At 49.4% G+C, this 21,763-nt stretch overlaps 1 protein-coding gene across 6 annotated transcripts in view; it reads right to left on the reverse strand.

The window, feature by feature from the left end:
• Window positions 1-21,763, reverse strand: part of RNF123 (ring finger protein 123) — a 145,629-nt gene that overhangs the window by 123,552 nt on the left and 314 nt on the right. For all 6 annotated transcript variants that reach the window (XM_034775189.1, XM_034775192.1, XM_034775191.1 and 3 more), the window contains exons 2-10: window positions 14,424-14,564; window positions 13,494-13,578; window positions 10,983-11,062; window positions 9,927-10,024; window positions 8,408-8,462; window positions 7,977-8,062; window positions 6,922-7,008; window positions 4,662-4,729; window positions 185-310 (exon numbers count right to left, since the gene is read on the reverse strand). In XM_034775189.1, coding sequence (XP_034631080.1) covers window positions 185-310; window positions 4,662-4,729; window positions 6,922-7,008; window positions 7,977-8,062; window positions 8,408-8,462; window positions 9,927-10,024; window positions 10,983-11,062; window positions 13,494-13,578; window positions 14,424-14,505 — 767 coding nt within the window. In that variant the 5' untranslated portion in view covers window positions 14,506-14,564. The remainder of the gene's footprint in view (window positions 1-184; window positions 311-4,661; window positions 4,730-6,921; window positions 7,009-7,976; window positions 8,063-8,407; window positions 8,463-9,926; window positions 10,025-10,982; window positions 11,063-13,493; window positions 13,579-14,423; window positions 14,565-21,763) is intronic.

Consider the following 21,763-nt stretch of genomic DNA (forward strand, 5'->3'; position numbering starts at 1 on the left):
GAAGGCCCTTCGTATTGCCACACCTGCTTAACTTCCCACCCTAGGGGCGGCGAAGAGCACATCTGAGCAGGATGAGCGAGGGCAGGATCATGGATTGCAGAGTTTGGCTGTGCACTCAGCACCCCTCACCCAGAATGGTCTAGGTGCCAGCTGTTCTTCCCCCAGGCTTACTGTGAAAGGATATCGGAGTGGGCGGCTGCCGAAGTTAAAAGCGACTGATTCTTTAAAGGAGAGGCTGATAGCGGGGAAATACGCCATGCCAGCTCCCCTGGTGATGTTATCGAAAGCTGTTCCCAGAGACACACCATTCCTGAAAGAAGAGACAGCCTCCATGGGGCTTAACTAGCCTGGAAGAGGTTAGTGGTTGATCCATCTCAGAGACCATGTTTGGAGGAGGAGGCAACAGACCAGACACTTCTCTTATTTACTGTGATCACACAGCAAGGGGGAGATGTGCACTGGCAGATACGGAAATCACCACCAAGCACCAGGGGCCCATGAATCCATACCAGACATGCGCTCCAGAATCTCATTCAGAAAATGTGTCTCTAGCCTTTTTAGTGCTGAGGTAACCCTGAAAACATGAACGGAATATGTAGCAATAATGGTATCCAATACACCACAGATAACACTCAGCGGGTGTGATTTTCCCTGTTCATCTATGTCAGTGCCCTGCAGATCTCAGATTCCTCAGCCACAGCATTCAACTTGCAGCACAGGGTAAATTCCACAGCTGATCAGGCTGCCCACATCCTGTTTCCTGTCCCCCTGCCTGGCTGGGACCTGCCTGCAGCTGCCTCTTGGTCCCCTGTGTATGCTCCCTGCACAGATCTATGGTGCCAGGCAATGGAGGGGAGGGGGGTCAGAGACGTAGAACTGGAGCCAAGGAGCCGCAAGTGCAGCTAGAGCAGCAAGGCAGCTGCAGATGAGCTGCTGATGCTGGCTACAAGCCGCCCCATCTCCAACACAGGTTGGCAGGCCTGGGCATAATAGGTGCTGCCAAGGTCCCTGCAGTCAGCAAGCACAACAAGAACCCAGCATCAAAATCAAGCAAGTTATGTTGAAGAGGATTTTCTCCAGAGCCATGGCTGTGGGCCTGGGGGGTGGGAACGTGAGGGATGTCACAGACAGACCATGTTAGCACTGCTATGGAATTCAGTCCCATTGTGCTGCAGAGTGCTTGTGCCATGCCACCAGCACTAAGCCCACAGGACATGTGCAGGGGCCTGGCCTGGGACAGGCATTGCAGGGTAACACTTTGCTAACCTGTTTAGCAAGGAAAACCAAAAACAGACATGTCTGGGTGAAGGACATTTCCCCCCCCCAGTAGGGGCCCTGTGCCTAGCCGGACTCTAGCAGGGCCTGGTCTGCAGATGCTGGGCACCCACAGCGCCCATGAACTCTCAACATCAGCCCCTCCATAGGCTTTACTTTTCAGGGCCAGAAAGTGCTCTGTGCTTTGCCCACCAGGTCCAACAGCAATGTGTTCTCATGGTGCTGCTCCCAGTTCCCAGCAGGAGGAAGCAAACCCTGGTGCCAATGTAATTAGGAGGGAGGGGCCATGAGCTGTTCCCATTCCGACTGGGAAGCTAAGGGCTTGTCTACACAGTCCCTCATGTGGACTACAGGGGTGCAAACTGCAGCATGCACTGAAGTGCTGTGATGTAACTGCACTGGACACTGCTGACGTGAACTTAGTCCTGCCATGAGTGCGGGGGACTGGACTAGATAACCTCTCGAAGTCCCTTCCCAGTCCTATGCTTCCATTATTCCATTTCACATTAACATAGTCTTGTGTGTACAGAGCAAACTAGGCACCTTGCAGTTCATGCCAGCAGCGTCCACACCGCAGCTACAGTGCAGTACTTTGGTGGACACTGCAGTTCACACCTGCAGTCTGTACTACTGTGCAGCCTTAGAGCATCTTCTCCACAAAGCACCTGCATTCAGTCCTTGCCGTGCATTAGAAACGCCCATCACTTTCTGGACTCCCCTCCCTTGGCCGGCACCCAGCAGCAGTTTGCTCCACACCGGAGATTCCCATTCCCTGGAGAGAATACTGCCACACTCCACTGGGCCTGTTTTGCCAATCAACCAGCTGTCATAGAGCCAAGCCCAGCAACCCCCAGCTTGCCCTGGCCCCGGAGAAAGTGCCTCACACTTAACGGGAACAGGAGTGCAGGCTGTTACACTTCAAGTGCCCCAGAAGGGGGAGCTCATCTACCCTTCATCACATAGCTGCCTGGGATTGCGTTTAAAGGTGACCTTCAAGGGATTTTTTTTTTTTCCCCTCAAGAGATTATCCATTGGAAAGCAGCAAAAAAGGCCCAAAGGCAGCTTGCAAGGGTTCCCCCACCACCACCCCTCCCCCAGACAGGATGGCTGGGGGTGTGGGTGGCATATTTGGAACTCTCACCCTTTAAACAGAGAGCTGCGGATACTCTTTAACAAAGTCACTGAAGATAAACAGCTGTTCAATTTACAGCAGCATTAGACAGTCTGACTGGAGCTCCCTTTCCTCACTCACTCAACTTTCACTCTTCGGCGTCATGCACTATTATTTTACTAGCTCTCCAGCCCCAGAGTCTTCCAAGCTAGACATGAATGGAATTTCTCATGGAAAACACAAGCAGAAAAAAAAAGTGTTTCTAAAGACACTTTTCAGGCTTTCTGTAGCCACTAAACAGTGCAAAGAACAAGCCCCATTCGCAATCTGCTTTGCAGCTCCCTTTAACAACTAATTCCAGCACTCACCTACATCTAGTTCTCTAGCTTTGTACCAGCCTTTTAGAAGTTTAAAACCAAGATCTGATGCAGATTTGCCCTTCCCATTAGCACAGTCCCTCTGCTCACCACTTTGTGTGCCTGCAGCAGCTCTGCATCTGTCAGACAGCTACTGCTGCAGGGGAGTCCATGGAATGGGGCAGGGGGAGTTTTCACAAGTGCAATATTGCGATGGTGCAGAACTCCATGCAACGCCTCAGACACCTAACCCAGAGCCCTGAGTGATTCCCCACCACACCTAGCCTGCCTAGTGGCACTCCCCCACTCCTGAGGGCACAGCCTGAACCCCTGGGCTGCTTTAAGCTGTCTTCACTACAAAGTTAACCTGGCTCCCAGGTACAAACAAACCTCTGACCTACATTTGACAGAGCTTTCAACCCAGACCAGCTAGCTCATCTGGGGCTATAGGCTAAAGCCCAGGTGCTGCTTTCACTTGGGCTTGTACCCCATCCAGTTTGCAGTAAGGAAGCAGGTTCATGCCAATAGTACTCCAATACCTTCCCACAATTCCTCATGTGCCCAGGACAGACAAGTTCTCCCATGACTCACTGCAAAACGATCAGAGCATCTCAGCTTACTGCAGTGCTAAGAACCATGGGATATGCCCCCAGTAGTCATAGCAACACACTCGGAGGAGTGCAGCACCAGTGTGGACCAGTGTTCCCTCTAATTTTCCCCCACACACATGTGCGGAACGAATTTTGTTATGTGCACCAATATGGAGGTGATGTGTCACAAAATTCACATGGTGGGGGTGGGGCCAAGGGGTTCAGAGTGTGGGGGCTCCAGCTGGGGTTGCAGGCTCTGGGGTGGGGCCAGGAATGAGGAGTTTCGGGTGCAGGACAGGCTGCCCCAGAGCTACAGCAGGGAAAGAGGACTTCCCCCAGCTCTCTCTCCCTGCATCAGCACCTGGGCTGGGGAGAATAGGCACCTCTCCACCAGCTGCGGCAGGCCCGGGGCTGGGCTGGGGCCGGTGGGGAGGGGCACCTCTCCCCCGGTCGCAGCAGGCCCGGGTCAGCGGGGAGAGGTGCCTCTCCCCCGGTCGCAGCAGGCCCGGGGCCAGGGTCAGTGGGGAGGGGTGCCTCTCCCCCAGCGACAGCAGGCCCAGGGCTGGGGAAGAGGCATCTCTCCCTGGCACAGCCCTGAGTGCCTGCACGGCACTTAATAGGCTGCTGTGTGACTGCGCAGCTTAGAGGGAACTTAGGTGTGGACCCAATAACTTGACCAGGTATTCGCAGTGTGGCTGCTCACATCTGGGCTAGGTTAACCCAAGCGCCATTCACCTGTGTTAGCTCTGCACCAAAGACAGACCCTTTAAGTCAGGGGTCAGCAACCTTTCAGAAGTGGTGTGCTGAGTCTTCATTTATTCACTTTAATTTAAGGTTTGGCATGCCAGTAATACATTTTAACGTTTTTAGAAGGTCTCTTTCTATACGTCTATAATATATAACTAAACTATGTTGTATGTAAAGTAAATAAGGTTTTTAAAATGTTTAAGAGGCTTCATTTAAAATTAAATTAAAATGCAGAGCCCCCTGGACCGGTGGCCAGGACCCGGGCAGTGTGAGTGCCACTGCAAATCAGCTCGCGTGCCGCCTTTGGCACGCGTGCCATAGGTTGCCTACCCATGCTTTAAGTCATGCTCAGAAGTAAACCATTTGCGTTCCATGACTATTAGGAGCCAGGGAGAAAGGGTAAGTACCCTACCAAGCTGCTACTTTGGCCAAGGATTCAGCCATGGGAGTACAATATTCCTGGCGGTTGCCAGGAGGAGCTCAACCAAGGCCTGGCAGCATCTGTTGAGAATAGAGGAAAGGGGAATATTTACACTAAGCAGGGCTAGTCAATGCAGCAGGGAGCCCTGCAAAGATGCTTACAGGCAGAAAGCAATGGTCCCCTCATCCAGGTCTATCAGACAGCTGACGATGTCTCCTGCCGCCCAGGACTGCAGAAAGAGAAGGAAAAGGTTTAGAGGCTTATCCAGGTGTTCGACCAGCTTCCCATTAGATATTCCCAAACCAGAGCAGGACCAGATACCTATCCCAGACTCTTGGGCTGGGAAGAGAAGAACTGGCCAAAACATGGGGTTTATGGGAAATTTTGCGTTTTTGCAATTTGGTTTCATTACAAAAAGGAATGAATCAAAATTCGTGTAAGTGTCCCATGAACCAGAAATCCGCCCCACACCCCCCCCAAATTGATTTCAGTAACACAGACACGTTTCCAAAACAAACACTAGTGTCAGTTTAGGGAGCCCACTGCCCATGAGTCTGGAAGCCCTGAGGGTCCCTGGCCCAGGGCAGTCCACATGGCAGTGCTGTCACAGATCCCAAGAAAGTCTCAGGGCTTCCAAGCTCCTGGTTTCTCAGCAGGCAGTTTGGGAAGCCCTGTAAGTCTGGGCTCAATCCAAGGTTCTCAGGAGCTTCCAGGGCCCCTGGAGCCATCCCCAGTTAGAGTCAGGGCTCCCCGCTCCACAGCAGGGGCCCTGGAAGCTCTGGCAAAGCCAGGCTGCTCTAGAGTCAGACACCATGGAAAACTGGGGTCCCTCACCTCAGGATAGTCTGTACAGTGGGAGGCTCTGCCTCCCAGAGCTGGTGGGGGACCAGGCACTGTGCTCCCAGGCACTATGTCTCAGCAGCCCCCCGGAAAAGCTTGTGTCAATTTCACTTGCAGAAAGCAAAGATGTCAAGAGCCTTCCAAAGACAAAATACACCCAAGCACCTGTGGGTGAACACTTTTCCCAAAGTGATCACTCTATATCCGACCTCTCAGTCCTCATCCTCAAAGAAGCCTGCACAATTCCCTCAAAAGACAAGCCTGGGAGCTTAAATTCATAACTTTGCTAGGCTCTAAAAATCATGGGCTGAATAGAGATACTGGATTTATGGCTTATTACAATAATCTATAACCCACTACCAACCTCCCCCAGCTGCTCCCCATGCCCTTCCTTTCCTCCCTATGAATGGAGGGCTGTTAACAGGCCACTTCACCTTGAATGGTCCCTTGAAATGCGTTAAACTACTTCAATAATCTGTTCCACCTTGTATTTAGCTGTGGCACTTGGAGTACATTTCACAGACCTGAGAAGCATGTCTCAGTCCGCAACAGAAATTGGTCAATAAGAGATATGACCTCACTCACCTTAGAATCATAGAATCATTGTCTCTCTAAGACTGAGCCTTGCAGACAGGCACAGCCAGGAGCACTCATTCTGACTTTCCTGACAGAAATCAGAAGTTTTCACAGTGAAGATTTCAGTTTTGCAAAGAGAACAATTTGGGTTGTTTTCCAACAACCTTTTTTGGCCAAGTCTAGTGAGAAAAGCACGGGACTTCTCCTTCCCACAGAAGCTCACACAGCATCGTCAGCCACCTCTGCACAGTTGTGCACACAACACTCAGAGGCTCTCCTTGTTGGCCATCACTAGGTTTATGCGTAGGACCATGACTGTGTCAGACCCACAAACCCAGTAGAATTAGCCACAGGGCAGCAGCATTGTTTAACAAGGAGCAATCCAAATGGTGCCCTCCCAAGAGCAGTAACAGCGCCAAGCTGAGGTTCATTCCCATCAGCAGCTGCTCAGTGAACTGAACTAAACTAGATGGCCAAGCAGCTAGGTCTGAATACGTAGGTGCTGTAAGGGTGCAATGTGCTACCAGGAGCACAGGTCAGTGATCATCAGGCTGCCTGCATCCCCAAGCTCACCTGGGGCTGGCCCCTTGTTTCACCAAACCACTCGGGAGTGTTTTACAAAGTTCAGAGGACCACCTTCTTCCTTCCCTTTTAAAGGGAACATGGCTCTGCTAGCTCTTCTCTTCCCCTGCCCAAAGGAAAGAGCAGCTCATCCCCAGCTGGCATTCACAAAGACGATGATGGGGTTCAGTGTGGTTTGAGAGCAGCACTGCCTCTCCGGGCTCTGCTAACTGCTGCACGCCCTCCTGCAGAGCCTGCTCCTCTCAACACCTCTGTGTCACTGCCGATGCCAATTAAGGCTTCTGCAGAGCTCATCACTGCAGATGGGGAATGCTAGACCCGGCAATTACAGTGCTCCACTAGCGACCTAACCTGTGACCTGGTGGGAAGGCCCAAGAGCAAAGGGGAGCTCCCTCTTGGGAGCCACTGAGCGCAGGCACTTACTTTACCATAGTTGGTGGTGGTGACATTCCACTTGCGCACCCTGTTTCCATCATATGCATACGAATCCGGAGTGTCCCCAACCCCCTCCTGTGTAGAGAGGAGGCTAAGAGTAGAGTCAAGCTGTCTGGGCGCAAGGAGCCCATCCCAAGCACCTCACACCCAGAGGGGCAGCCACTGCAATGGGAGCAAAGCCATGGGGCAGAGAAAATGGGCTTTCTGGCGCTCAGCAGCATGAGCACTCTGCTGGGGAAAGGAGAAGAGCGTTGGACCATAATTCTAGTAATTGACACACACACAGACCCCAGATCTGTAGTCTAACACAGAGCATCACCTGTGATCCTCTCAGGGCAGCAGCAGATTGCTCTCTGCACTCCCACAGCGCCTTCAAAGATCCTGTTACCCAGTGGCACTTGCACTCCCACTTCCTATGCCTTTTTACAGACCACCACCCCACTGACCTTCAACCCAAAAAAAAGAACAGGAGCAAACCACACACCCAACACTCTAGCCAGTGAGACACCACCAGCTGCTCCCCGTCCCCCCTGCCAATCACACATCAACATTCAAGGACAAACTGAAAACAGGCAGGCCAGACTCCAAGTGAAACAAACAGCCCCCAAATGCCTGGCAAAAGTTACCAGGCTTTGCTTATGCCAGCCTGAGAAGCCATGTAGCATTTTTTGGCAAGAACCATGTTGAGGCTCAGATGCCACCACTGTTCCCATCAGCCCTGTATATCATGCTAACAGGGTGCCAGAGGAGAGAGCAGCAGGGAGCCCTATGTATCCTGAGATGCAGCATTTGCTGTCCCCAGTTGTGTATCCAGCATGAGCCCATAACACACTGGTACAGTGCAGGTGTCCTCCAAATCCCTCTAGTCTGCAAATGCAGCAGAAACCGCTTTTATGAGGTCTTTATTATTTTATGAAGATGTGACATTTACAGTGTACAAACTGTGCTGGGAAGCAGCTTTAGCGCACCAAGACAACAGAACACGCCCCCCGACCTCAGCATGCAGGCCAGGAACAGGCTGCAGAGCTGTGCAGTTACAGTACCTCCTGATTAAACCTGCAGTTGAGAGTGCACCAGCCAATCTGCATGAGCCCTTGGGAGGAGATGAGCACCTCGTAGATCCATTTCCCTGTAAGAGAGAGGAGAAGAGCAGCGATGACAGAGCCAGACAGCACAGGCTAAAAACTCAGTGCAACAGAAGAGCAGGCAACTACACTGCCACTGCAGGAGAGGATGTGATGTCCAGGGGACCTTAAAGTCAAGCCCAACCCCCTCTGCCAACTCCTCCCATTTGGTATCAGACAATGGCTTCCCTCCCTTCCATCCCCACAGACCAAGTGGAAGGATTGGGGTTTTAAAGGCTTGATGAGGCTGCAGCATATCACAAACACCCTTGCCTCTCCAGCTGGGTAACCTGCAACTCCCTTCTGCCATGGCAGGCTCTCTAGCCACACCATCCACTCACTGCACTTACCTTTATACACGCAGGTTGTGGCCCTGATGGAGCCAAAGTTGCTGTGGCCAATCACCTGAACCAAGGAACAAACAAGGGAGATTTGTACAGCTGAGGCAGGCCCATAGATTCCCCCAGCCCAGGCCCCACCACTGGCACTTCCCACTGCATGCAGCCCAAGTCACAGGGGAGACTTTTCCATCATAAGTCAGGGAGACAGTTGCTATCAAAGGAAGCATATCAATTCCCAGGATCTTCAGGTAGCTCCAGACTGTTTGCTGCTGGATTGCATACATCCCATAACGCATGGTGTTTGCAAATACGTTAGGAGCTTAGTAGGAGCTCAGCAGCACCAGGAGGGCCCAGCAGCAGCAGCCACCACTAAGTAAATATAGCTTGCTGCAGGTGCTGCTGAGAGTACAAGGAGGAGCGGGAGAAATGTCTGGATCCTAGATAAGCCATGTGAAGCTAGGATGAAGTCACAGGTTCAGTATAGACAGCCTGGAGACAAGGATTAGTGAGTATTTATTAGGGTTCCCACCGGGTTCTTTCCGGACACTGAGAAATGACAACCCATGCTCTAAGGGACTCCTGATTTCAGGGCAGACAAGGAGATGGGGGTTCAGGGAGTGACAGGCAATTTACACACACATCAGTTTGACAATGCACTCTAGATCCAGGGGAGGATAGAGATGGGGCGGTGGTGGGCAAAGCAAGAAGGACCGAGGAGGAAGAACAACAAGAGATTGAGATAGAGGTGTAAGCATGGGGCAAGGGACATAAGGGGGCAGTGAGGGGCAGGATCGTTGAAGGCAGGTGGAGAATCTGCTAGATCCCAGCAGACTGGGCCAGTTTGCTCTTTCAATGAGTGTGCTGGGGGAGAAAAGGCTGCAGTAAGTGGAGGCAGTAGGGCTCAATGAGGGGGGGCAGTGGGTGGCAGGAAGCAGGGCTGCTTGGCCAATGGGGTAGAGCAAGTGAAGGAGGAGAGAACAAGTCAGTGCAGTGTTGGGGGCTCCCACAGCACCATGGCAGGAGCAGGGGGAATGGATGTTGGGAGTGAACCAGGGAGTGAGAATGGACAACAGGCTAGTGAAGGGAACGATGAGGGAACTGCCTGGCCCCTGCTGACCAGAGACCTCTGGTCACCCAATGGCCCTGCATGCTGCTTTTGATCTTTCACTGACTGAACCTGCAGCACCTGGGTATCACAGAATACAGGCTAAGTGCAATGCAACCTTGAGGTGACTTCAAAAAACAATTGAGAACCACCTCAGAATCTCATACAGACTATGCAATAATACCAGAGCAGGAGCAGCTTGCCCAAAATGCAGTTTGAAGGCACTGCCAGAACTCCTCCTCTTGGAGAATCTGTTTCATTCAGGAGTATTACAGCCTCCCAGAGCATCATTTAACACACCAAAATGGCGGCAGGGGGATTTGCTCTGAAGAACATATTGCAAGAGGACAACACAGGCCTGAAGAGAGACCTTTAAATCCCCATGGGCCATTCCACACACACTGTGCTCCTCGTCACACTCACCCCAAGTAGGTCATCATCAACCAGGAGGAGTCCCTCAAAACCACTGATGTGGTCCAACACCACAGTAGAGGGACCAAGTCGCCCCTCTAATATCTGATCTGAAATGAGAGTGGCATGAAAGCCAGTCAGAGCAGCAGAGAAAGACACATGGCACTTGTAGTACAAGAGTTTCGTGGACACCACGGTATAGATGAGAAAAGAACACCTGGATTCTGCAGCTGAGGAGGAGCAGTAGAACAGAGTTATAGCATCAGATTATCAGCACTTCCAGGAGGCAGCAGGCTCAGGGTGGAATTTAAACAGAAGTTCTCAAAGCAATGCATGTTTTAGCCATGCAGCACCCAAGTCACATGCCCAGTCTCATATAGTACCTTGAAAATTTATCCCAACAGTTTCAGTAGCTTCAAAACAGTCTGGAGGCCATCAAAGCTAAACCCCAAGCCAAACATTAGACCAAACATTCCCATCTAGTGGTAGCAAGACACTCACACTGTAGGTATAGGCTCATGACTAGATACATGAAGAGGCAAAGCATCACCTCTTATGGACTGTGCTTTAATGACTGGGGGAGGGAACAAACGCCTCAGATCACGGCAGGTAAAAGCGTGGGGCTGAGGAAATTCAACAACAGTAGAGGAATGCATCAGAAGAATAAGCCACAGAGACTATCAACAAGCCTGCCTATTCCATTGAAGAATGGGACACTCCAGCTATTCTGCAGTATGAAATCTCAGCAGCAAGAGCTTGCTATATCATTGCTAAGGAGATGTCTCCAACACACCTGCCCAAACAAGAGTTCACTGCATGAGTTTGTCCATTCTTTGGAGCAAGCACCCCACTATCCATCTGGAAACATGGTTGTTACAACTAAGAACTGATCTGTTGCAGGGTTAGCCCACAAGTGCTTAGAATCCAGGAGTTAAATAGATGATGAATCAGAACATAGGAAAGCAAGAACCAAGCTCATTTAGGAATCAGTCTCCCATGAGACTGATTCTTCTCCCAATAAGGCACACAAGGAAGCTCCAAGAGGAGCAGACACCCAATATCTCCTACCTCGACTGTCCTCCGCACCACTGTCCTCTGCCAGCAATTTGTCGAGGTGCTCCTGCAGGTTCTGGAATGTCAGTGGCTTCCTGGGAATAAAGAAGAGAGCCCTTCAAAACTCAGTGTGTCACCAAGGTTTAACGAGTTCACACCTTGGGTAGCTTGTAAGCCAGAGCTGCCTGACTGTCCCCCGCATTGTCCTTTGCTGCTATTTATAGTAAAGCTCACAGTAATAAGTTCCACTTATCTGTGTTACATATCATTAACGGAGATATGAAGAAGAACAGTGTTTGCAGAGAAATAAGCTAAATTATCAAAGGCCCTCAAGTCTTGGTGCTGATCAGCTGAGGTCAGAAGCAATTCCATGGAGAGTACTGTGAAACTGGCCAACTATATTACTATTACCACAGTGCCTAAAGCCCCATTCATGGACCAGGAACACATTGTGTTAGGTGCTGTACAAACAGAGCAAAAGGACAGTCCTTGGCCCAGAGAGCTGACAATCTAAATATAAAACGAGAGACAATGTAGACAGACAGATGGGGGCGCTCAAGGAAACAGTATTGGACAGCATGACAGGAATTGGTCTTGGCGCACCTGCAGGAGGGCTTTGAAGGAGGATAATGAGATAGCTGTGCGGATGTTTAAAGGGAGCTCCACCCAAGCACAGTACAGACCACTACCAGAGAGCACAGCAGCCTAGAAGATCTGCTTCAATATGGCAAGTTCCATTAGCCAAGAGCTCTGTTTGTCTGCACCTGAGTTGAGATAGTAATGTACTGGGATCAGGCAACAGCCTTCCACTTCTCAGCTAAGTCCAGGGAAGCAGAGAGGAGAAAACCAAACAGAAGCCAGTTTGTTGGACCAATCATCCTTTCCTGGTCATCAGCCCCTATGCCCTTAAGGCTCCAGTCAAACAAAAGAATTGGAGTTTTGAAAACTGACATGCTAGTGCAAATGGAATATTCCAAGGCATGCTGGCTGGAAAGTTTGTGGTAAAGTAACATGAGACAGTCCTCCCTCCTCCCCCCATAACCTCAGCTTACCAACAGCCAAGAGGGCCCAGTGTTATTTTTAGAGGTGATGACAGATCAGATGTGAGCTCAGAATCTAAGCATAGTGGGAGGAATGTGACCCCCAGCGCCTTTTAAACACAGCCAGACAGAAAGAGGAACATTTCACCGGAGGGGCTCCACACCATTCCAACTGCAACTGTACCCACCCCGAGCCTACAGGCCTTCCAGTGGCAAAGCTGAACACAAGAGTTACGCAACAAGAGGCCCCAGGATTCTGACCCATGGAATGTGAAGCAGAGTTGAAAGCATAAAAAGAATTTCAATGCCACAGCTTGGTGTCTAACTTTACTTTTGCCCTGCACAAGCAATTTCCTTCAGATACATCTAATAATAAAGATACCAAGTATCAGAGAGATAGCCGTGTTAGTCTGTATCCACAAAAACGAGGAGTCTGATGGCACCTTAAAGACTAACAGACTTATTTGGGCATAAGCTTTCGTGGGTAAAAAACCCACTTCTTCAGATGCATGCAGTGAAAATTACAGATACAGACAAATATATATTGGCACATGAAGAGAAGGGAGTTACCTTATAAGTGGAGAACCAATGTTGAAGGCCAATTTAGTCAGGGTGGATGGACAATTCATTTGCAAATGTACACCATCAATTTGAACTTGAATAGGGACTGGGAGTGGATGTCTCACTACAAAAGCAATTTTCCCTCTCTTCATATTGACACCTCCTCATCAATTATTGTGAGTGGACCACATCCACCCTGACTAAATTGGCCTTCAACATTGGTTCTCCACTTATAAGGTAACTCCCTTCTTTTCATGTGCCAATATATATTTATGCCTGTATCTGTAATTTTCACTCCATGCATCTGAAGAAGTGGGTTTTTTACCCACGAAAGCTTATGCCCAAATAAGTCTGTTAGTCTTTAAGGTGCCACCAGACTCCTCGTTGTTTTAGTAATAAAGAGGTCACCATACAGTGCTCCCAAGACTGAGACAACAGAAGAAATATTACTGTCATAAGAAGTGTCTCTGTATTACACATGACAATAGTAGCATTGTGTCTAGTTTACAGGGCACTGACTGCCCAATTTTCACAAATGCTTACACAACATTTCTGCAGCACTTGTCACTGCATAAGCAAACTGGGCAAGCGTGTGCATGATTGATCAGGTAGATGCATAGCTGGCCCTAAGTACATGCAACCACTACATTTACTGTACATCTCCAAGCAACTTAGGCCTGCAATTACATGTGCACAATTCTATAAGCCAGGCACTGGAAGTCTAATTGTGAGTGCCATTAAAGAAGAGACTTCTGTAATACAATGCACTTCCACTGGCTTGTTTTTCCCTAATGCCAGCATCACAGAGAGGCTTTGTTACTGACTGACTCTGGAAAGGATCTCCCAGACCAACATGTCATGACGTGTCCGGAGGAAGGCAGGTGCAGCTTCACCTGCCATGTAAGAGTTAGAAGGCAACCAGTACCTGTAAGCAGCTGCAGGCTGGATCCCATCAGCACTGGGAAAGATGCGGTGCAGATAGTCATTCAGCAGCTTGCTGTTCACTATCCCTGTAATGAACAGCAAAAGAAAGATAAGCAATGGGAAGTCAGGAAGAACACCTCAGAAATATCAACTGCACCTTCTTTGCTATGGTACATTCACAGCCCAGCTTGTCGCACATTAACTTGCCATACAGACAAGCCCTTACACTCTACTTCAACCAAAGGAAAATCATCTGCACAACACTGGCACAGCTTCTTACTTCAAGGCCTCTGATGCTGCACCCAGAAACACTGGACTTATAAATGGGAAGATGAGTTCCTGGTGGACATATAAGCTGCCCAGAAAGGGGTTCAGATGAAAACTATAATCCCCTGCAGCCTCAAAGTACTGCACAAGCAGCTCCCCAAGTCAGAAGGGGTGAAGACAAGGAGTCTGAGGCATCACGCTTTTGCCTCAGGTAGAGGAGCTGCATGCAGAGGAAAACCACTGTGGCAAGGGAGTCTTGGACACAGACAAGAGGGAGAAGCTCTTAGAGCAGTGAAAAGGGCCCCCACCCCAGGAGACAAAACCCCTCTGGGCTCTTAGGAAGGGTTTGGATCTTGTCTGCCCTGGAATTTTGCCCAACTGCAGCCCCCAGTGCAGCTGCACTGGGGCAACAAGTTAGTTCACTGCCATTGGCACCAGGACAGCTTGTCCCTGCCCAAAAGTGGGGTAAGATGCCCCAGTGCAAATTGCAGCTACTCTTGTCACACTGGGGAGGTGGCAGTGGTACGGCAGCACTAACGGGTGGAAGTGGGGAAAATCCTCAGTGTCAACTAGAAACTGCTAACTGGCTTTTGTGAAGAACTCAGCCTAGGAAACAGGTGTGCCAGCCTACCCGCACATCTACACACTATGCAAGGGCACGTACCTGTGACCTTGGGCTTCTCAGACTCATTGCTTAGCCTGTAGTTCCTCCGGGAAAAGGCAGTCCCAGCACCTCTCGACGTCATTCTTCACAGCTGTCTGAACCACCACGGAGGCCGAAGTTGAAACAGGAAGGCACACCAGTCTGTCATTAGGAGCAAGGAGACTTGTTGGTGAGAAAGGTCCCTTAGCTCTTGCCCATCATTATGAATCAGAGGCAAGTACAGACTGTCACTTAGGTTTCCCTGGCTTTAGAAGTGCCCAACATGGCACTGAACGTGTACATGATGATGTCAGTCATTTAACAGGGTCCCTGCCCGAAGAGCTTGCCATCCAACCAGGGAAGTTAACTGGAGTAGGCTGCCAGCCCCACCCTCAGTCTCACCTGAGGCCTGGGGGAGTGGGAGACAAGGCAATCATAACATATTGTAATTCAGCCATACCCAGCACCTGACCCAGGTCATGCGACTCAGCGCCTGCATGCACCAGATAGTGCCCTCGACCCCCATGGGCTCTACAGCCACCAAAGAGCTTAGGCTGCCCCACACCTAGAACTACTGCGCAGAAACTGGGCAGCAGCAGTACATCAGTGCCCAGCATAGACACGCCTCATTAGAGAAGGGGCTCAGGGACAGCCATGTGGAACAAATACCAACCTAGCAGTTCCCACACTCATCCTGACAATACCCCACATGCCCGCAGAGATAGGAATAGACTGACATCTCATTCTTCTGTTTGACAGGTTGTACAAGCGGGATGGCGGAAGGCAGAGAGAGGCCTGAACCAGACAAAAGCAGAACCACATTGCTTACAAAGCAGAGGAGCCATAGAGCACCCAAGGGGTTTTTACAGGGACAGCAACTAATTTGGCTGGAAGTGAATGAGCTACTGGTGAAGCAGTTTTCAAGGTGAAAACCTAGCATAACCTGAATATTTCTGATTGAGTTCTAGTAATATTGGGAACAGAGTACTACCTCAGAGCTACCCACAGGTACCCAAGTTCTCACCCTGAGCAGATCACTGGCAGAAAGCACGGTTCTCTAGACATCACCCATGTTGTTTAAAGGCTGCTGCTAAGGACAGCAGACGTGTCAGTTGCCAGCTGTGTTCTGGCTCACAAGTGCTGTGCATCTACTGTTTGTGAGCAAACACCCTATTGAAAATCACTACAATCCTCCCACAAGTCCTTTGGAGAACAGCTGTCTGATCAACTTCAGTGTGTTCCCTGCTTGGAAGAAAAGGAGCAGACAGGAAGCAGGCAGTGCAAAGCAAGTGCCTGCACCCAGTGGAAACAGCACCAAGCAAAGTGTGGGTGGAGACTAGGGCAGCTCAGAGGAAAAATTGAGACCCAAGTCAACAATTTAAGTACCGCAGGAAGCCCATTGGTGGGAGGTAAGTTGGGACTGCTAGGCCAACAGGCAGCAAAGGAAGAAACAAGGGATTGTAGAGAGAAAACAGGATTTCTTCCAATTCCACCAGAGCAATGGAACAATCCCTACTGCACAATTGCCCTGAACTGTTGTGATGGTGGGGCACTCTCTCACCTCTCCAGTGGAGTGTAATGAAAAACAAAATTATGGGAACAACTCAAAGTTAGGATGTACTAAACCCCCAGAATAGCTTTCATCTGAGAGCCGGAAAAGAACCCAACAATGAAAGCAACACACGTGTGTTCTATAATAGCCACAATGATCTTGGCAATCTGGAGAAAGTCTGAATTAAACAGATTGAAATTCAATTAGGACAAACGCAAAATACTCCACTTCAGAAGGAATAATCAACTGTGCAAATACAAAATGGTAAATGACTGCCTAGGAAGAAGTACTGCAGAGAAGGATGGGGTGGTTATAGCACATCACAGACTAAACAGGAGTCAACAGTGTAATACTATTGCAAAAATAATAATAATAATCATCATCATCATTCTGGGATGTTGTGAGGATGTGAGAATTTTCGGTAATTTTTATGAATCTTTGTGTGCCTCAGTTTCTCCTATACACAGTAGTGATACCCAGTGGGTGGGAAAGGACTGTTTGCTCTCAAGGCAGGTTAAGTGACTCAGGTACAATATGAATGTTGCCTATCTGTCAGACTAAATGAGTCATTGGGAAAAGCCTGGCCAAGAAAACAATAGCAAACCAGTCACCAGGACATCAATGTCTAGCAACCAACACAACCCAGAAGGAGATAGATTTCCCCACCTCTCAGTAGGAAAACTGAGTAACATCCCCCAGCTTGAGAACAAAGGCCGGGAGATGTGAGGTGGCGGGGAATAGGACCTGGCTGCTGGAAGGAGTTGGGACTCTCACCTGGGAACTGACCAAGGAGGTCAGACAGAGAGAGAGAGCGCTTGTCTGGGCTCTGACTAATCAGAATGGACTTGGGCTATGCTTTAACTTTCAGTTCTCTTAGCTACTCTAAGGACTTCCTAAGCTGAGTTCCAGTTGACTAATAAACCTGACTGTTTTGACAATGGTGTTGAAGTGTCACTGCAAATGTTTGGAGAGGCACATTAATCCCTAAAGAATGTACAAGTCTCTACCGGGGTCCATCTCATGTGAACTAGCTTTAACAGAGCTCACGGGGTGAGGCAGGAGTGCTGGAGCACCAGAAGTTCAGTCTAAAGAGTCCAATCCTGTGCAGGATGGGTGAGGCCCTAGGGGGTCCGGCACACTGAAGAGGTTCCTCCTAGAGCAGGGGTGGGCAAATGTTTTGACCCAAGGGCCACATCTGGGAATAGAAATTGTATGGCGGGCCATGAATGCTCAGAAAATTGGGGTTGGAGTGCGGGAGGGGGTGCAGGCTCTGGGTGGGGCCAGAAATAAGGACTTCAGAATGCAGGAGGGGGCTCTGAGCTGGAGAGTGGGGTGCAGAGGGGCGGGGACAGTTCCGGCTCGGGGTGTGGGCTCTGGGGTGGGGCTGGGGATGAGGAGTTTGGGGTGTAGGAGGGTGCTCTGGGCTGGGATTGAGGGGTTTGGAGGGCAGGAGGGGGTCAGAGCAGGAGGTTGGGGTGCAGGAAGCGGCACAGGCTCCAGCTGGGGTTGTGGGCTCTGGGGTGGGGCTGAGGATGAGGAGTTTGGGTTACAGGAGGGTGCTCCGGCCTGGGATCAAGGGTTCAGAGGGTGGGAAGGGGATCAGGGACAGGGCAGGGTGTTGGGGCGTTGGGAGGGGCTCAGGGGTGCAGGCTCCGGGCGGCACTTACCTCAAGCAGCTCCCGAAAGCAGCGGCATATCCCTTCTCCGACTCCTACACGAAGGCACGGCCAGACGGCTCTGCACACCGCCCCGCAAGCACCACCCCTGCAGCTCCCATTGGAGCGCCAGAGTGGGGCCATGCAGCTGCTTCCGGAAGCCACGTGGAGCAGACCCCGACCCTGCTCCCCGGTTGGAGTGCTGGAGGGGGGCCATGCCACAGCTTCCCAGAGCCACGTGGAGTGGCCCCCAACTCCTCAGCTGGAGTGCCAAGTGGGGCAAGCCCCAGATCCCACTCCCCAGTGGAAGCTTGAGGGCCAGCTTAAAACGGCTGGCAGACTGTAGTTTGCCCACCCCTGTCCTACAGCGTGTCCCAAAACTAGGGACAAGCACCAATCCTGTGGATCCGTGACAGCTGTATTAGTAGGAGTGTTGTAAACAAAACACAAGAAATAATTCTTCGACTCCACTCAGAGCTGATAAAGCCTCAACTGTAGTATTGTGTCCAGTTCTGGGCACGACACTTCAAGGAAGATGTGGACAAATTGGAGAAAGCCCAGAGGAAAGCACCAATAATGATCAACAGTCTAGAAAACACGACCTATGAAGAGAGATTGAAAAAACTGGGTTTGTTTAGTCTGGAGAAAAGAAGACTGAGCGAGAACATAACAGTCTTCAAGTACATAAAAGGTTGTCATTAAAAGGAGAGTGATAATTTGTTCTCCTTAGCCACTGAGGATAGGGAAAGAAGCAACGGGCTTAAATTGCAACAAAGGAGGTTTAGGTTGGACATTAGGAAAAACTTCCTAACTGTCAGGGTAATTAAACACTGGAACAAATTGCCTAGGGAGGTTGTGGAATATCTGTCAGTGGATATTTTTAAGAAGAGGTTAGACATCTGTCAGGGATGGTCCAGAATATAATACTAAGCCCTGCCTCAGTGCAGGGGACTGGACTAGACATATCAAGATCCCTTCCAGTTCCATGTTTTACCCTTAAAGCTAGTTGCTATGCTGCATGTGCAGTTTTAAAAAAGTTGTTTGGGAATGGTCAACAAGCATGACACTTTACTTTAGCTTCAGAAAAAATAGCTGTGAAAACCAGGTAAAGGCAGGTTAATACAACACCTTGAGGTGTATTATGAGATAGGGAACTCAGTTTACCCTTCTCAAAACTGTACTTATTTTAACCTGCCAGAACACTTTAAAACAGCTAAAAAAAACCAGCAGAACAGGGACCAATGTATAGCACTTTGGATTTTCTAAAGAATTTTGACAGAGTCCCCAACAAGCGTTAAGAAAAATGATAGCAACAGCATGAAAGGTGAACCGCTGCCACTGCAATTAATTTAACAACTGCTTAATGCAAAAGGAAGCAAGGCACAGGGATAGAGGGCCAATTCTCAGTATGGAAAGACTAGAAGCTGGGTACTTATGGATTAGTGCTAGAGCTGGTGAGGTCCAAGATATTTGATAACTATCTGGGAGAGGAGATGGAGTGGTTTGTAGCAATCTACCAAAGGCACATGTTGACTTTGGTTAGCATGTACTAGGAAAAACAGTGAGGAGTGCCACAAAGGCCAAACAGAAGTAGCAGCACAAGAGAAGAAGTTGTTCAGTGAAGGCATGTAAAAGGTCATAATGCACATAAGAAACAAACAAGTTCTGTAAAATCTGTAAATTCTCAGGAAAGAAATCGGTGACTAGTGGAGACATCTGTTCAGTACACAACAGCATTCACAAGACAGTAAATTTTTAGGCTGTTTTACGAGATAAAGTATAATGATGCCCACACAAGTGTGTCCTTACCACAGCCTCTCTCACTACTATACCCCCCTCTTCTAGTGACATCCAGCGTGTGAGGAATGATCCACTTGTCTTACCTCTATTTTGTCCCTCACTTCATGAGGCCAGTTTCATCAACTAGATGATCAGAGCAGGCAGTTCTGAGATCAGCCCACTTTACTGCCCTTATTGCCACTATAATAGCCATAAACAAAAGCTTGTGCTTAAAAGGGACTAAGACTCAGTACACATGATATCCCTTCTACTGCAAACACTAAAAAGCAAGTTATGGAACAGCTCTTATCTGGACCAAACTACCCATGTAACACCACTTCCAGAGAAAGCAACAGGCTCCATACCACACTAAACCTCCTACTGACTCCAAATAATGAAACACGCTACACAGCACACTCACCTCCCTCACAGGTTACAACAAAGCCTGGACTACCTGCTGTTGCCATACTATGCATTCTGTATTTATGGGGAATGGGAAGGCTGCAATTAAGGTTTTGCTCAATATTATTAGGGCTTCTTATGGGCCACAGGAGAACAGCATTCCTTTTTTCCAGTGCCCTCTTAAAACATGTTTATCTTTTCATACAGTAAGAAAATAGTCTTAAAACCAGGTGTTATAGTGAAAAGCCATTCTAATCTACATTCCAGTGGCTTGTATCACACACTGGCTCTCAAGCTCCAAAACTGCCAGAGGCTTTAGGGAAATGGAGGCCACTTCTCTTGACAACAGCCTGTAGCTTCAGTCCTCTTGGAAACAAAGGCCCCCACACCAGTTAAACTGCAACCATTTTTACTAAGAGTATAAGTAATTTCTGTCTATGGTAAGTTATATGAACTGACAGTCATTTCAAGGAAAGGAAAATTGTAATATAACGGGCAAGACAGAAAGACAAACTTTGCTTACCTTACAACCCAATCTTTTAAGCGTATGTCTACATTATAAGCACTACACTGGCACAACTGCTATGCCACTGTAGCTCTGTAGTGTAGACACTTATTACAGTGACTAAAGGGGTTTTTCTGTTCTTGTAGTACAGTTTCTCTCAACCTGGAGATTGCAGGAGTTTTAAAGGGGTCGCAAGCAAGGCCGGAGTAAGACTTGCAGGGGACCAGGGCAGAAACTAAAGAGTGGGATCCCACAGAAGGCACGTGCAATGGTCTCTGGGAGCAGAGCCAACACTGGATGCGGAAGCATTGACACTGACCCACGGGCTGGGTGGCCCACACCCTGGGCCCATGCCAAAGCCCCGCCTGGGGCTGAAGCATGTAACTTAGCTTTATGGGGCCCCATGTGGCATGGGGCCTTGCTCGCCAGCCCTAAGTATTAATCATAATTTACTTAATGATATTTAAGGGCAAGGGTCACAATTGGGGGGGGGGGAGAGGGCAGGGTGACCAGCACAAAAAGGTTGAGACACACTGCTGTAGCATTGACCTGGCTGCGACTACAGTGGTTAGGTCAACCCAAGTGCCAGCGCGAAATTTTTCACAGCCCTGAGCCATGTAGCTAGTTTGACATAAATTTTAGGTGTAGACCAGGCCTCAGCATACATTTGAGGAATGCTGGCAACAAGCTTCAACGATACAGAAAGCCAGCCCTTTGTTAGCAAGAAAGAGAGGAACAACAGGTCAAATGCTGGAGAAAGTTCTTAAAAAGCCCACTTTTAATTAATTTTCATAAATAAACTCAGATTTAGTTAATCTGTCAGAAAATTCATGTTTTACCTAAAGATCATTGCTGCACACTGGGGGATTATACAACACACTTTTCATGCAGAACAAAGTGAATGAATGCCTGAAGTGAAAGGTATCAGGGGGTAGCCCAGTATATAATGCCTACATCTGTAACTTTCACTCTATGCATCCAAAGAAGTGAGGTTCTTACCCACGAAAGCTTATGCCCAAATAAATCTGTTAGTCTTTAAGGTGCCACCAGACTCCTTGTTGTTTTTGAAGTGAAAGGGGGAACCCCAGAGGTGCTCCCACATGCATACTAAAGCCATCTCTTTGGGCCTGCAGCACAGCAAAGCTGACTGCAGAAGATGGACTTGGGCTCTAAGGCCCACAGGCTGCTTGCACTAGTTGCGGATACATCTGTCCTAGCCCCCAGGCAAGCAGCTCTACACCCAGCACAGCGGTCACTTAGTCCCCATCACCCTGAATAATCTACCGCGGTTCTCCTGCTCCCAGAAGGCACAGGCTCCCTGCTGAACTACCCTAGGCTTCAGCTGGGTGCAAAGGTAACTCACCAGTCTCACTGCTTTTATTGAGGGAGCCCATGGGCTTTTAGTCTAGGAACACCCACTTCCCATCAGGGCCCCTGCTCCCACCACCAGCCCCCGACCCACCCACTC

Source organism: Trachemys scripta, chromosome 7, assembly GCF_013100865.1.
Source record: "Trachemys scripta elegans isolate TJP31775 chromosome 7, CAS_Tse_1.0, whole genome shotgun sequence".
Classification (NCBI taxonomy): domain Eukaryota; kingdom Metazoa; phylum Chordata; order Testudines; family Emydidae; genus Trachemys; species Trachemys scripta.